This window comes from Populus trichocarpa, chromosome 12 (assembly GCF_000002775.5).
Source record: "Populus trichocarpa isolate Nisqually-1 chromosome 12, P.trichocarpa_v4.1, whole genome shotgun sequence".
NCBI classification, from domain to species: Eukaryota; Viridiplantae; Streptophyta; class Magnoliopsida; order Malpighiales; family Salicaceae; genus Populus; species Populus trichocarpa.
Genome location: NC_037296.2, coordinates 1,272,652 through 1,288,554, shown reverse-complemented (window position 1 = coordinate 1,288,554; position 15,903 = coordinate 1,272,652). Strand labels below are relative to the sequence as shown.

The 15,903-nt window shown below is 36.3% G+C and overlaps 2 protein-coding genes and 1 long non-coding RNA gene across 15 annotated transcripts in view; 2 read left to right on the top strand and 1 right to left on the bottom strand.

Annotated features, from left to right (window-relative positions):
- The first annotated feature begins 978 nt into the window (after window positions 1–978).
- Window positions 979–7,342, top strand: LOC7493193 (cyclin-dependent kinase C-2). Of its 2 annotated transcripts, none has more exons than XM_002318352.4 (12): window positions 979–1,237; window positions 3,464–3,545; window positions 3,866–3,956; window positions 4,065–4,133; window positions 4,206–4,315; window positions 4,437–4,509; window positions 4,589–4,709; window positions 4,866–4,983; window positions 5,251–5,390; window positions 5,660–5,717; window positions 6,347–6,417; window positions 6,501–7,342. In XM_002318352.4, exons 1-12 carry the CDS (start codon window positions 1,116–1,118, stop codon window positions 7,033–7,035), a joined length of 1,590 nt encoding a protein of 529 aa, XP_002318388.1. In that variant the 5' UTR covers window positions 979–1,115; the 3' UTR covers window positions 7,036–7,342. The 2 variants fall into 2 exon arrangements, with proteins under 2 accessions (XP_002318388.1, XP_024438465.1); XM_024582697.2 differs by having other exon boundaries at window positions 982–1,237; window positions 4,065–4,094.
- A 716-nt stretch (window positions 7,343–8,058) lies between these two features.
- LOC18103631 (rust resistance kinase Lr10) overlaps window positions 8,059–15,903 on the bottom strand; it is a 59,555-nt gene continuing 51,710 nt past the window's right edge. For 2 of the 12 annotated variants that reach the window (XM_052446169.1, XM_052446168.1), the window contains exon 3: window positions 8,059–9,384. In XM_052446169.1, the coding sequence (XP_052302129.1) occupies window positions 8,270–9,384 (1,115 nt within the window). In that variant the 3' untranslated portion in view covers window positions 8,059–8,269. Of the gene's footprint in view, window positions 9,385–9,485; window positions 9,513–9,738; window positions 10,572–15,518; window positions 15,705–15,903 lie in introns of those variants that run through there. The other 10 variants (XM_052446166.1, XM_052446171.1, XM_024582784.2 and 7 more) reach the window with 10 other exon arrangements.
- Window positions 8,660–15,903, top strand: part of LOC127904127 (uncharacterized) — a 57,512-nt gene continuing 50,268 nt past the window's right edge. Inside the window, exon 1 of the long non-coding RNA XR_008057015.1 lies at window positions 8,660–8,700. This is a non-coding gene — a long non-coding RNA (uncharacterized LOC127904127). The remainder of the gene's footprint in view (window positions 8,701–15,903) is intronic.

The window sequence follows — 15,903 nt, the reverse complement described above, 5'->3', positions numbered from 1 at the left end:
ATTACTTTATAAATAATTATATATGAACTTTAATATGCATAATTTCTTTTAAAGACTTTTCATGAATATTCAATAAGAATAAAATATTTATTTTTTAATTTTTTTTCTGAAAATTTTATTCAATTCTTTCAAATTAATTATTTTTATATTTTTACATAAAATCACATAAAAATAATCAAGAAATAATTTTCTTACTTTTTTTTTATTAAAATCTATTTCTCAAATCATGATATATTCTTGTTTAAAAACCAAGTCACGAAAAAAAAATGAATATATATTTTTATAAACAAAAAAAGAGAGTTTTAACTAATAAAATTTTGGAAAAAATTCACAAAAAAAAAAAATTGTGTCCAGCACCATGGTGCCTCAACAATCTCTTTAAAAAAAAAAAAACATTTTCATGACAAAAACGCGTGATGCAATTCTTATGTAAATAAAGTAAAACGGATCATGAACATACACCAAATTTCCAATTTTGAGTAAAAAATTTTAAAATTCAAAAAACACTATCAATTTTTTCCATCCACTCCTTAATATATTTATAGGCTAAAATAGCTGCTTGCGACCGTTAAATTCCAAAGATCTTGGTTGAATTTTTTTTTGGATTATTTGAGAAAGTAAAAGTTTTTGTTGGAAGGGTTATTTATTTATTTTATTTTTATTAACATGGATATTTAGACCAGCTTGTGCGCACCTCAACTAATCCCATGGCCTCTGAAATTCACGACTATGTAAGTTTTTCGTGGCTATCATATTAACAACCACATAACTCGAACTCGTGACCATAAAAAAAACGAATCTTTTTGTTTCAAGCTCTTATCATTAGATCATCTATTACCTATTAGATGCTTTTAAGGATTATTTTTAACAACACAGGAAGTAGAAGTCCACAAAGAATAAAAGAAAACTCAAATTTAAACCTAAAAGAACACAAATTTAACATTAGTTTTCTTTTAGGGACTTTTCTGTACTCTGATTTTCCAGAAACGACCCTGAAAGAAACACAAAAAAATCTTTCACCGACCCTCTCTCTCATTAAACGCAAGCTCTTACCTTTCTGAATATATTTTGGTGCTGAAAGAGAGCGTGAGAGAGCACAAAAAAAAAAAAAGAAGATGGCCGCAGCAGGAGCATTAGCAGCGCCGGGCCAACTTAACCTGACAGAATCACCTTATTGGGGTTCGAGAAGCGTTGATTGTTTTGAGAAATTAGAACAGATTGGTGAAGGCACTTATGGGTCAGTCCAGTTTATCAAATCTCCTCTTTTTTTCTTGTCTTTAAAGTTTGGATTTTTTTTGGGTTCTTTTAAATTCTACTAATCTCCAATAAACAATATTATGGACTCAATTTTTTGCAGTAAAGATTCTTTCTTTTAGCTTGTGGGTGTTGATTTTCAATTGGGTCTGGAAATTTAGCATCAGGGCTTGCAAGCATTTAGAGAAAGAAAGGTTTTCTTTTTTTGGCGTTGTGGGGTATAGAAATTTAGCATCAGGGTTTACAGGCATATACATAGGCTAGGGTTTTGTGCTTTTTTTTTTTCTTTTCAAGTTCAGGAAACAATCTTTGACCGATCACGTGCTAAATATTGTTTCAGTATTGCTTCTTTTAACTTGTGGGTAGTAGGGTTTCGGGCATGTAGAGTAAACTAGGGGTTTATGGTGTTGGGTTTTAAAAGAGTAATGCTCTGTATCAAGAACTTTTTAAGAAACCATCATGAATACAGGCAATGGAAGCAGCGATAATTTGATGCAACTCTAGTCATCTAATAATGTCTGTATTTGAGATCAATTTGCTAGAAGCTTTTTTCAGGTTTCAAAGCATTACTTACTTTAAAATGTTTTTCTATCGGATGTCTTAAAAGGTTGTTGATTGGATATTGATAGTTGCTTTGGGGATATATTGGAGAGATCAAAATTGGATGTGCTACATGGATTTTGCCAATTATGTTGATTCATGTGTTATTGGTAGTTTGTGATGCTTGTGTCTCCTTGGAATCACGAGTTTGGTCTTCGAGGTGTTGTAAGTGATTAAACATGATTTAAGGTATTTGGAGTGGTCTGCCTTTGCTTTATCTTGTGGTTAGCTAAGCATAAAATTACCTAGCTTTTTGTGTGATGTTTTTTGCTTGTTAGAAAAAGAAACCTCGATAAGATAGAGAAAAGGATAATGAACAAAAATGGAGAATAACATATTCTTCCTAGGAGACAAGTTAAGGACTACTTGAATAGAAGATTTTGCTGACCTGACCTCTTTGTATATTTCATTAGGGTTATCCTTCAAAAGACGCCATGATGAAGCAAACAAAATTACATCATCTGAACCTTGCTTGGTTTGAACTATTCTTGAACTATTCTTCATTCTCTCAAGTATAAATTTTTGGAGAGAGAGTGGAAGGTGCATAATTGAATGTGACTATATTTGGGAGATGTTTTAAGCAAATAGGATGTTTTGTGGTAGGTTGCTGGAATTTTTTAGAAAGAAATAGTGTGATAAAAACAGGGGAGGGGGAGATGATAGAAAACCCATTAGTTACACATGGTTTCAAGTTTCGACATCAAACCAAAAGGTCATAGTTTTGTTATTAGAATTTAGATGTCTCAAGAAATTGACTGATATACACATCCTTGTCCAAAATAGGATTAATATTCATAAATACCAGTAGGTTTAATGGAACATATTAGCAAAAGAAAAGCCTAAGACTTGGAATTTCCTGAAAGTCTTTAGCACCACTAAATTCCAAACTAACCCCCTCCCTGCAGGAAAGGGAAGACGTTTTACACATGCCCTTGCAAAAAATAAAATCCCAAAACAAATTGTTGACCTAACAGCAATTTATTTGTGCTATCAAGAATAAAGTTTACACTAGCTACTATTCCATGTGGAAATCACTTAAGAATCTAAATTATTGACTTTGAAAATATTTTCAAAATGACTGGAGAAATCATTTTCCCATGGCTGTATCATTCCTGCAAGCTAGATGTTTATTTGTTTAATTGTTATATATGTAATAAGCTACTGACAAAATATTTAGAGAAATTAACCCTAGCTTTTGAAGATACAACAAAAAGTAACATAAAAGATCTAATAGAAAAAAGAAGAAAAATCATCATAAAACATGCATATTTGAGATTAGTGCTGTATTGTCAAAGCTGGGACTTTGAGTCTTAGCCCATCTTTCTTTGCAAGAATACCATTGAGCTAAAATTCTCATTGTAATAGCTGTTATATTCTTATTTCTTATTATGCATGCAAAATATCATTGGATTATTGAAGTGGAGCTTTCATGCATGTTTGATTGCCTGAATAAAGACAATGATGGAAAAAAATATTTTCCTGTGCTAGAGCTTGTGATCTTTTAGTTTCTGCTCTAGAAATCTTGTTTCTTGTACTTGCTCTCTTGTGATTGTTGACAGTGATAGCAGGAACTTGACTTGCACTTGTGTGCTTCGCTTTCTTCTTGCAGCCAGGTTTACATGGCTAGAGAAATAAAGACAGGTGAAATAGTTGCTTTGAAGAAAATAAGAATGGACAATGAGAGAGAAGGGGTGCGTTTTATTTTCTTGTTAAACATATTTATTTATATAGATAGATCAATTGGTAATTCGTGATTTTGAGCACATGATTTTGTAAGACGATGCTGATGGTAAGTCATCCGTAGCTTCCAGCTGAACTTGTAGATTTTGTATTTTCTACCAACAATCTTAAACTTTCAAGGGGCTAGTAGAATAGACTGTTTAATAAAACATTTATTAACAGCCATATGAGAAATCAAAATTCTGAAGAAGCTACATCATGAAAATGTTATTAAGCTGAAAGAGATAGTGACATCTCAAGGTAATGTTAAACAATACTTGTATTTTTGTAGTTTCCTATAACAGCCATACGGGAAATCAAAATTCTGAAGAAGCTACACCATGAAAATGTTATTAAGCTGAAAGAGATAGTGACATCTCAAGGTAATGCTATGAATACTCTTAGTTACTTGTGCTGCATTCTTTATTCACCTCAAACCGTACTGTTAATATGTTTACTTCAGATATCTTATGTTGTGTGACTGTTTTCAGGCCCTGAGAAAGATGATCAAGGAAAGCCAGGCAAGTGCTCTACTTTGCATGTGCATTGCCTATCAATTGGTCTGTGTCTGTTTTGCAAAACATTTATCTTATTTGAAATCAAGGGTTGTTGATTTCTGACTCTGTTTACAGATGATAACAAGTATAAAGGTGGGATATACATGGTTTTCGAATACATGGACCATGATTTGACAGGTCTTGCTGATCGTCCTGGGATTAGATTTACAGTTCCACAGATTAAGGTATTCTAATAGAACCCAATGAACTTCCTTTTTTCTTGACAATAAGAATATCATGTGTAGCAGTTCTTGCCCTTTCTTGCTTTGTCCTTTTCTATCTAACTCTTGCTTATTTCTCTTGCAGTGCTACATGAGGCAGCTTCTAACAGGGCTGCACTATTGTCACATAAATCAAGTGCTTCATAGAGATATTAAAGGTAGTTGTTAAAGCAAGCTAACTTACTATTGGATCTTGTTTTTCACCTCTTGAGGCCCAAAATCTTGTTTTTAATGCAGGATCTAATCTTCTTATTGACAATGAGGGTAATCTGAAGCTTGCTGATTTTGGGCTTGCCCGATCATTCTCAAATGAGCACCAATCAAATCTTACGAATCGTGTTATTACTCTATGGTACAGGTAAACAATAAATATGCCACCTTGAACTTAGAATAATGAAAGTTAGTGCTTTCTTTTAAGGAATATAAACTGGTTCTTTCCTGCTAAAAGTTAAAGGCTGGAAAAATGAGGAAAGTAAAATAGTCTTAACACCTGCTAGCTCTCCATTTTGAGCAGGCCCCCAGAGTTGCTGCTTGGGTCGACGAAGTATGGTCCAGCTGTTGATATGTGGTCTGTTGGTTGTATCTTTGCTGAACTTCTGCATGGAAAGCCAATTTTCCCTGGGAAAGATGAGGTAAATCATTTGTTGCTTAATTCTGGAATGTACTATTAGAGATGCTAGATTATAATTGTTGTATTATATATAGATTATGCATGATAGGGTGGTGCTGGCATTAGACTTTTCTTGCAGAATTTCTATTGTCTAATTAGTATTAAGAAAAGAAATAATAATTTATTGAAAAGTTTATACATATTTGCTGCTTATATTTAGTTCATGGTCATAACTAAAGGTGTAGTTATCATACCAATGTCATGAAGTATCTCTGGTTGAGTGCTGCAGCCTGAACAACTAAATAAGATTTTTGAGCTGTGTGGAGCTCCGGATGAGGTTAACTGGCCTGGAGTTTCAAAGATTCCTTGGTACAACAATTTTAAGCCAACAAGGCCTATGAAGAGACGTCTCAGAGAGGTTTTTAGACAGTAAGTGAGATAACTTGATTGAATCTATCTTATACGTCTCCATGTTTTAGGAATTTGACACTGTTGTTGGGTTATTGTTATTAATTTTCTTGGTATATAGGACTTGTCATTGGCTTGGCCAAGTATATTTTCTCTCAGGTCGCAGAGAACACCTGAATCCTAGGGAAAGTGGGGAATACACAAACCACTTGGACCAGCCAAGATGTGTGTAGTTGTTGGATTAGTCAAAGTGCATCTATGATATCTATTTACTTGTGTTTCTGTCACAGTTTTGACCGCCATGCCTTGGAGTTGCTGGAGAGGATGCTGGCTCTTGATCCTGCTCAGGTATCATTTTAGTAGATATATCTCCATTTTATGCTGGAGAATACACAAACCACTTGGTTTTTTTTATTGATTATTTTGATCAGATGCCTGTTGTGTCCTACCATTGGTTTGGTGTTTGAAATTTTGTTCATGTGAAAAGTAATTCATTTAATTTGCTAAATTGATTTGATCATTGCAAAAAGGTCAGTACAGAATATTATTGATTTCAAAAGATATACCTTGAAGGGGAAATTGGTTCGATGGATGGGATTTCTCAGGCTTATATACCTTGAAGGGGAAATTGGTTCGATGGATGGGATTTCTCAGGCTTACTTTTTGTTGTATCTCATGTAGTAAATGCATTTAGTAAATTCAGGGCCTTCTGTATGATTCTTTAAATGATTGATTTTTTTTTAAAATAAAACCAGCTGATATAGGCAATTTATTTCTATTTCGAAAGATGCATCATAGTATCAGTTAATAAATAAAGAAATAAATAAACGAGCATAACAGATGCATATATACCTGTCGTTTCACTTTTAAGAAATCTGATTATCCACATGTATCAATTAATTATGTTCCTCTATATGGTTTAGCCAAGGATGCACTTGATGCTGAGTATTTCATTTTATGATGTTTTTGTTAAACAGAGAATTTCAGCCAAGGATGCGCTTGATGCTGAGTATTTCTGGACTGACCCACCACCATGTGACCCCAAGAGGTTTGGTTTTATCCTATAGTACATGTTATTGGACTGTTTTACTTGGTATTTTTATTGATTCACTTCCTTTTTTTCTGATTCAGTTTACCAAAATATGAATCATCGCATGAGTTTCAGACAAAGAAAAAGCGCCAGCAACAAAGACAGCATGAAGAAAATGCCAAAAGGCAAAAACTACAGCATCCACAGCCGCATTCCCGCCTTCTACCCGTTCAGCAGTCTGGGGCACGTCCCCAAATGCGGACAGGGCCTAATCAGTCCATGCATGGTTCTCAGCCCCCAGTTACAGGTCCCGGACATTATGGGAGGCCTCGTGGACCTCCAGTTGGTCCAGGTAGATACCCTTCAGGTGGAACAAGTGGGGGATACAACCACCCGAGTCATGGTGGCCAAGGGGGAGGAGGTTATGGCAGCGGTCCATATCCTCCACAAGGACGAGCCCCACCATATCCTTCCACTGGCATGCCTGGTGGTGCTCCACGTGGAGGAGGAGGTAGTGGATATGGAGTTGGTGCTCCAAATTATCCTCAAGGTGGTCCATACGGTGGCTCTGGTGCTGGGCGTGGCTCAAACATGATGGGAGGAAACCGCAACCAACAATATGGTTGGCAGCAGTAACTTGAGATATTTACCTTCGAAGAGTTGTGGGGAATTACTGGCTGTAGGAAGAATTTCCCAACGCATCTGCAGAGCAATCAGGGGATGCAACTCTGGTGAAAAAAGAGTAGGCTACAAGCTTAGTTAGGGTAAATGATAATGCAGATTCTTATTCTCAAATGTAAACTGAGGAATGTTCCGCTTTTTGGAAGGACATGTTCCTGTATTTATAACTCCACATGCGATGGTTTGGCTGAATAGTTGTCTGGTCTTTACTGTACTTGATATACGATATTTTAATTCAAGAATAACTTTATTTTGATGATAATTTGCAGTCTCCAAAGCAGTCGTAATCAAATCAAAAAGATTCATCCCCTGTTAATATTAGAAACATAAATGGTAGTTCAAAAGTGAGAGCGATCAGCATCAGACTATTTTTGTTCTATAGATATTCTTTCCAAGTCATTCATCAAAGGGGCATGATATGTGGCTCACAAACCTCGAAATAAAGTTGATCAAATAAGCCTCTCCAGAAAAAAATAAGCCTCTCCAGAAAACATGAGATTTTATCACTGTTTGCAAATTATCTTAGAGAAAATTACAGGTCATAGACTTTCAAATATGAAGGGCTAAGTAATAATCATGTTCATAATATAAAGATAAAAGAATATTCAGAGTTGTTCTTCCGTGACTCCTCAAAACACAAAAGTATTGAACCAGATATCTTGAACATTTGGCTCAATGCCATTACAGCCCTTTTTAGTACCTTTTGAAAGAACTTCAGCATGAGAAGCAAGATTATATTTCCAAGAAAAAACTCAATCGAGCGCGAAGAAAAAATGTTTGTGGGAATTTCTATATGAGCACGAATTTTTTTTTTTTAATGCACAAGCAAATGCCTGCCATTAGCAGAGGTGATATTCTTGGTGAAAAATTCATTATAAACAGTAGTTTGGTACCATAGACTTTTCCAAACTAGGGGAAGGAGGAAAAATTGAACTCAAGAAATGACAGCCATTCTGATCACTTTGAGAACGAAAAGAATAAAGTTCAAATATTTATACTTAGTTTGCATTGATCATATTGGCGTCAGTAATACATCCAAACACCATCATTGTTCAATGTACGAAGATTATATTACATGCCTTGCTTTCAGATGGACAAATATTACATACCCTCAAAGATTATAGAACGCCTCGCTCTCTGCAGATATGTTTGCGTAGCCCTTCTACTTCACTACTTGATCATTGTATGCTTACTCTGTTTCAGAGATCACTTCCAACGCTTGATAATGAGGTCTCCCTGGCATATTTGCATGCATTCTTCCAGGACCTGCAGAAGCAAAAGGGCTAGGAGGCATTGTTAACTTGTCTCCTTCTCCTTCCAACATTTGCACGACAGTATTCATGGACGGACGATCCACGGGGTGCCACTGAATGCACCATAGTCCTACGAGAGTCAGCTTCTTTGCGATTTGCGCGTCCCCCTCCTTTTCAATTCTGATTCTCAGCTCTTCTCCTTTATCCAGGCTGTTGTAGACCCATTCTGGGAAGTAGATTTGGTTGCTGTTCTCTACCTTATCATCGATAGTCTTCCTCCCTCCGACCATTTCAAGCAACACCATTCCAAAACTATAAACATCAGACTTATAGGAAACATGCCCAAAGTTCCTAGAGAAAACTTCAGGTGCAATATACCCCATGGTTCCTCGAGCTGTAGTCATGGACACGGCACTCTGATCCTTGGAGCACAGCTTTGCCAGACCGAAATCAGAAATCTTTGGATTGAAATGGTCATCTAACAAGATGTTATGAGGTTTGATGTCGAAATGGAGGATTCGCTGATCACAACCTTGGTGAAGATATTCGATGCCTTTAGCCATGCCAAGAGCAATATCCTGTAGCCTCTCCCAGCTAAGACTGGAGGTTTCGCCATGTTCTGAAGATACAAACTTCGCTAATGATTCATTTGGCAGGTAATCATAGACCAGAGCTCTTCGAAATCCATCAGCACAGTAACCAACTAAGCGTATAACATTGACGTGATGGATCTTTCCCATTGTTGCCACTTCATTGATGAACTCTTCTCCGTTTCCTGTTGAGTTGTTCAGGATCTTCACAGCAACAAAGATCTCATCAGAAAGCTTTCCTTTAAACACAGTTCCATATGCTCCCTGACCCAGCTTGTCCTTGAACTCATCCGTAATCCTTTTAATGTCAGCATACGTGTATCTTGCGGGCTTGAGAGCTTTATAATCTGCCAGAAAGTTTTCAATCCTTTTCTGATTGTTTTTCGCTGCTTTATCAGAGCTGTAGACACGGTAGGCTGCCAACAATACCAGTAATACAAGAACCGAACCCACGGTTGCAACTGCAAACAAAACATTTCTTAATCAAGAACTCATCAAGATAGTTTAGAAGATGCAAGATAAGGAAACAATTCTAAAACTTCCAAATTTGCAGAAATCTCACCCGCACCCTCTATCTTCCTTATTTTGCCTGTAAGAGAAATATATGGTAACTATCTTGTGCAATTTACTAATCTCAACATGTATCAAGCAACCAACCTACATGACCTGAAAACTACATGTTTCATAACTAAAATTGAAGAACTCGTGAAAATATTTGATTTTCTTAACTAAAGAGTCATCCAATAGTTCCAAATTAAGCACAAAGAATTAGATTGGCTGCAGAAAACTAAAGCAGAATTTAATACAGGCCGTACCTTTATTTGATTTAGGCTTCTCATAGCATTCAGTTTCAAGCTTAGTAATGTTATACTTCCATCCGCAGAACTTGCCTTGTTCTTCACAAACTCCACATGCTGCTGGTTCTGACCAGTTCAAGTGAAGAATATTATCACCGCGAATCATTTCCGATGGAATTGATGTAACATTATACATCTTGGTACAAGAAGTCAGGTCTGTATCACCGATGAAATAATTAGAACTATAGGCATAGATATCATATCCAGGAACACTAAGGCAAGGTATCCGCTCATAAGAATCTCCATGCTTTGATGTACAGTTGAAAAGGGTATAATCATACTGGTACTGGTCCGCAAATTTGAAAGGAGATTTAGATAAACTGAAGTTTCTAAGCTGTCTTAGGAAGCAGTTATCTGGATCAGCTGCAATGATTAACCGTGATTTATAGTCAATTTTCTTGATGTTGAGCGTCACAGAAGTTGGTAGCTGCAACAATGTTTCTTTCCTTTCATTGCAAGATAGAACAAACCGAGGATCATAGCCACAGTACTCTGGCTGCTTGTCGAGTCTGAATGGAAATCTTATGGCCGGACCATGCTTATTACACTTTGCTTCTTGGAACGTATCCTTATGGCCAGCTCCATGACATACAAGGACCAGCATCAACAAGCAAACTACAGAGAGATCCATTTCCAAAGAATTTTTTTGAGCTTCACTGTCCTGCAAATGATTTTATCGTGAAAACGTAATTTGGGGCTTGGCTCTCTTGAGTAATTTCTGTATAGTTTACTCCATTGACTTGAGCCGTGGAAAACATTTCAAGGACTTGGCCAATCTGATATTGCTAGGTTCCTTTATGTTTTTTCCGTGAGGGGTATTTATGTTGTGGTGCGAAGTTGCTAGGAAAAGCCAGAGCTCAAATCTGTCGCGTTAGCAAGTCATCAAAGATTAGGGATAAGTTACAGTCAAGTTTGTCACTTTTCGAAGCACCGGATAAGCAAAAGTCTTCTTCCATCCCAAGAAATGCAAGAGGTAATGCCGGTCATGCATAAAAGTTGATGCTAAGGTTAGAAGTCAAGCTCCATTCTTACCGTATTGACTCTACATGAAAGATGACTCTATATGATTGAATTGATTTGAGAAATTTAAAGGACGTTCATTAAAACTGTTAAAAAATTAAAAATAATTTTTTTATTTAATATTTATATTGTGATATATTGAGTTTAGCCAAGCTTTGTAGGGAATGAATAAAAATTAAACAAATCAATTATTAAATTGAGATTTATTATCCTTAATCTCATAAGAATACTGTCTAGAATTCCAAAACACGTTTTAAGGGTCAAATTATAATTTTTTAAAATTTAAAGACTAAACTATAAGTTTTATAAATTAAGAACCAAAATAAAATTTCATCATTTTCAACCTCATGATCATTTTTTATTTTCCATCAAAGTTGAAACATATTTCTTAACTCATAACAAATCATTTTACAAATTTTTATTTCTAATAATACACCCAAAATCAATTATTTAACTTTAAACTCATAATAATCATAAATCAATTTTAATAATATAAACTTCAAAACTTTATAAACCATGATCTCTTCTCTTATCCTTCTATAAATAAACCATAATCAAAAGTAACATGAGAGAGAAACATTTCCTTGGTACTTTTACATTTCTTGAACCCAAAAACTCAAAATTAAAAATTAAAATTATTGGTTTGATGAGAGGAGAGTCACGACAGCCACAAGAATTAGAAAAGAAAAAAACAATTTAAAAATAACTTTATTTTGATGACAATTTGCAGTCTCCAAATCAGTAGTAATCAAATAAAAAAATTCATCCCCTGTTAATATTAGAAACATAAATCACCATCAAGAAAATTAATTAAGGTAGTTCAAAAGTGAGAGTGATCGGCATCAGACTATATTTGTTCTATAGATATTCTTTCCAAGTCACTCATCAAAGGCTTGACATGAGGCTCGCAAACCTCGAAATAAAGTTGATCAAATAAGCCTCTCCAGGAAAGATGAGATAAAATGGCCACTTTTTTCAAATATGAAGGGCCAAGTAATAATCATTTTCATAACATGAAGATAAAAGAATATTTAGAGTTCTTCTTCCGTGACTTCTCAAAGCACAAAGGTGTTGAACCAGATATCTCCAACATTTGGCTCAATGCCAATACAGCTCTTTTTAGTACCTTTTGAAAGAACTTCAGCATGAGAAGCAAGATTCTATTCCCAGAGAAAACACTCAATTGACGCGAAGAAAAAATATTTGTGTGATTTTCTTTACGAGCATGAGTTTTTTTTTTTTTTTTTTTGTTAACGCACAAGGTGATATTCTTGGTGAAATATTCAATATAAGCTGTAGTTTGGTATCATAGCCTTTTCCAAACTAAGGGAAGGAGGAAAAATTGAACTCAAAAAATGACAGTCATTCTTATCACTTTGAGAGCCAAAAGAATAAAGTTCAAATATTTATACTTAGTTTGCATTGATCATATTGGCGTCAGTAATACATCCCAAACACCATCATTGTTCAATGTACGTAACAGGAATAGTAAAGCCACACTGGCTTCTGTGGTGGAGAGGTTTTATTTATATAGGAATATACAAGCATATCTTGTAAAATAACTATAGAAACAATCACCTAACTATTCTGCTAAAGTATTTCCTACAATCAAGGAGGATAATGTGATATGTTGCTTTCCGTATCATCACCTCGGAAGCTGAGTGTGGGATTGACACGAACACGAAGCTTGAAGCGAAAGAATGTAAATAGTGACCGAGAGAGACTTTTAGTGAATATGTTAGCAATTTGCAAGTGAGATAGCACAAATTGAAGTTGAATAATCCCTGACGTTGCTAGTTTACGAATAAAGTGGTAATCAAGAGCAATGTGTTTTGACCTTTTGTGAGAAACTGGATTGAGAGTAAGAAAAACCGCACTCATGTTATCAAAAAGGAGTAAAAGCTTGTGAGATAAGGAAACTTTGAGGTCACAAAGAAGATGAGTTATCCAAACAACTTTAGAAGCCATGTGAGCCAAGGCGCGATACTCAGATTCACAACTAGAACGAGAAATAATAGGTTGTTTCTTAGCACTCCACGAGATGAGAATGTCACCCAAAAAATTGTGTAACCAGAGGTGGAGCGACGTGTGTCGGGGCAACCAGCCCAATCAGCATTAGAGTAGACAATATGACTAGTGGGTGAAGAAGAAGAGAAATAAAGGCCATAATGAAGAGTACCATTGACATACCGAAGGATATGTTTGAGGGCTTGAAAGTGATGCACCATGGGAGATTGCATATACTGACTATCAGAATTGACAACATGAGTAAGATCAGGACTTGTAATAGTTAAGTATTGCAAAGCGCCCACCATGGAACGATACAATGTGGGATCAGTGAAGGCAACACAATTACTGGAAAACTATTGTGAAATAACTATGGGAGTTGTCGTTGGCTTGCAATCGAGCAGCTGAGCACGGGCAAGGATATCATGAGCATATTTTGCTTGACTCAAGAAAAGGCCATTAGCAGAGGAGGAAACCACAAGACCAAGAAAAGAATTCAATGTTCCCAAGTCTTTCGTGGAAAACTCTCGATGAAGTTGCTAAATAAAATCTCGAAGGAAACGAGTATTGTTGCCAATGACAGCAATATCATCAACATAGAGCAATATGTAAAGGATAATGTTGGATCTAGCATAGACAAAGAGAGAGGAGTCGGCTGTGCTGCAAGTGAAACCAAGACAAAGTAAAAAGGAACTGAAGTAATGGAACCAAGCTCGAGGGGTTTGCTTCAAACCATAGAGAGCCTTCTTGAGCTTACAAATATGATGAGGAAATCACGGATCAGCATAACCAGGAGGTTGTTCCATGTAGACAATTTTGGTCAACAAACCACTGAGGAAGGCATTTTTGACATCTAATTGATGTAGAGGCCATTGATAAGACATTGCAGGAGAGATGACAAGACGCACGGTGGAGGCCTTAACAACAGGACTGAAGGTGTCGTGAAAATCCAAACTAGGAAGTTGAGAATAGCTTTTAGCAACAAGGCAAGCTTTGAGATGATCAACAGTGTCATCAGCTAAGTATTTGACACGAAGGACCCACTTGGATTCGACAATATTAGTGCAGGAAGGATGAGGAACCAAGACCCATGTGTCATTAGAGGAAAGAGCATCCAATTCTTCATCCATAGCAACAACCCAACTAGGATGTTTAGAGGCAGATGTAAAACCCTTCGGTTCCTGTGTAGCAAATAAGGCGTGGACCAACGACGAAGGCAACAAGAAGGAAATTTATGGGTGATGTTTAGGCTTGAAGACACCAACCTTAGCTCTAGGGATCATCGGATGACGGTTAGAAGAAGTTGCGGAAGGAATGACAGGTTGGTCTGATGGCAGAGAAACAACAAATGAGGATGATGCTGTAGCAAGAGAAGAGATGGACTCTACTGTGGAATCAACTGTGGCAGTAGAACCTTAGGATGAAGGTTGCATAAAATCACCAGAAAAGTCAGCAGTACAAGGAACACAAGATGATAAAAAAGGTGCAATAGAAAGTGGTGGAGAAGATTGCCGAGATTCAAAAGGAAGAAAGGGCACAACAGGTTCAGATAAAATCAAAATATCTAGTGATGTGGGATCGCAAGAAGAGGAGGAACCAGCAAATGAAAAATTAAGCTCATGAAATCGGGCATGACATGTGATATAAATATGTTATGTAGAAGGATCAAGACATCGAAATCCCTTGTGAGACATGTTATAGCCAAGAAAAATACAAGCAGTGCTACTTGGAGCAAATTTGTGAAAGGCATAATCTAGTAAGTAAGAAAACACACGGCAACCAAAAGGATGGAAATCAACATATGTGGGTGGCTTACCAGACAAAACTTCATAGGGAGAAAGGTTACCAAGAACAGGTAAGGGCAACCAATTGATGGTAAAAAGAGTAGTATTGAACGCGTCAACCCAATGTGATAAAGGAACATTGGAATGGAATAACAAAGCAAGACCAGTTTCAGTGATGTGTCGATGCTTACATTCAACGCAACCATTTTAGGAAGGGGTGTAGGGATAAGACATTTGGTGATGAATTCCGAAAGCAAGAAGATGAGATTGAAATTGATTGCTCGTAAATTTAGCTCCCTCATCGCTTTGAAAATTTTTAATTTTGCATGAGAACTGAACCTCAACAAGAGTTTGAAATTGCTTAAAACCCATAAAGGCTTGAGATTTTAATGTCATGGGATAAAATCACGTGAAACATGAATGATCATCGATAAATATAATGTAATAACAAAAATTGGATAAATACATAACATGTGCAGGGCCCCATATATCACAATGAATAAGGTTCAAGATATGGGAAGCACGTTGATCATTAGCATTAAAATGTAGTTTGTGACTTTTAGCAATCTGACAAGCAACACACAAGTTAGGAGAGGGTAGTAAAGAAGTAACAAAAAGATAGCTTTTTTTTTTATTTAATAAGGAAATAACAGAATGTGAAACGTGACCTAAACATGCATGCCAGATATCATAAGAGGCACGCAAAGAATTATTTTAAAAAAAAAACAAATGTGAAATGATTGCGTTCTAGTACATGAAGACCATCTTTACAACGACAACCGATTGCCACCACCTTTCCTGCAAACATATCTTGTAAACTAATTACAGAAATAACCACCTAACTATTCTGCTAAATTATTTCCTACAATCAAGTAGGATAACGTGACATGATGCTTTCCTTATCAGTACGAAGATTATATTACATGCCTTGCTTTCAGTTGGACAAATATTACACACCCTAAAAGATATAGAACGCCTCACTCTCTGCAGATATGTTTGCGTAGCCCTTCTACTTGACTACTTGATCGTTGTATGCTTACTCTGTTTCAGAGATCACTTCCAACGCTTGATAATGAGGTCTCCCTGGCATATTTGCATGCATTCTTCCAGGACCTGCAGAAGCGAAAGGGCTAGGAGGCATTGTTAACTTGTCTCCTTCTCCTTCCAACATTTGCACGACAGTATTCATTGACGGACGATCCACGGGGTGCCACTGAATGCACCATAGTCCTACGAGAGTCAGCTTCTTTGCGATTTGCGCGTCCCCCTCCTTTTCAATTCTGATTCTCAGCTCTTCTCCTTTATCCAGGCT

Bases quoted from the DNA above. Each gene is read 5' to 3' on its own strand.
- LOC7493193 (XM_002318352.4), top strand. From the start codon at position 1,116: ATGGCCGCAGCAGGAGCATTAGCAGCGCCGGGCCAACTTAACCTGACA. The intron at 4,510-4,588 runs GTAGTTGTTAAA...TTTTTAATGCAG, and splicing joins GCTTCATAGAGATATTAAAG to GATCTAATCTTCTTATTGAC. The intron at 4,984-5,250 runs GTAAATCATTTG...TGAGTGCTGCAG, and splicing joins TTTTCCCTGGGAAAGATGAG to CCTGAACAACTAAATAAGAT.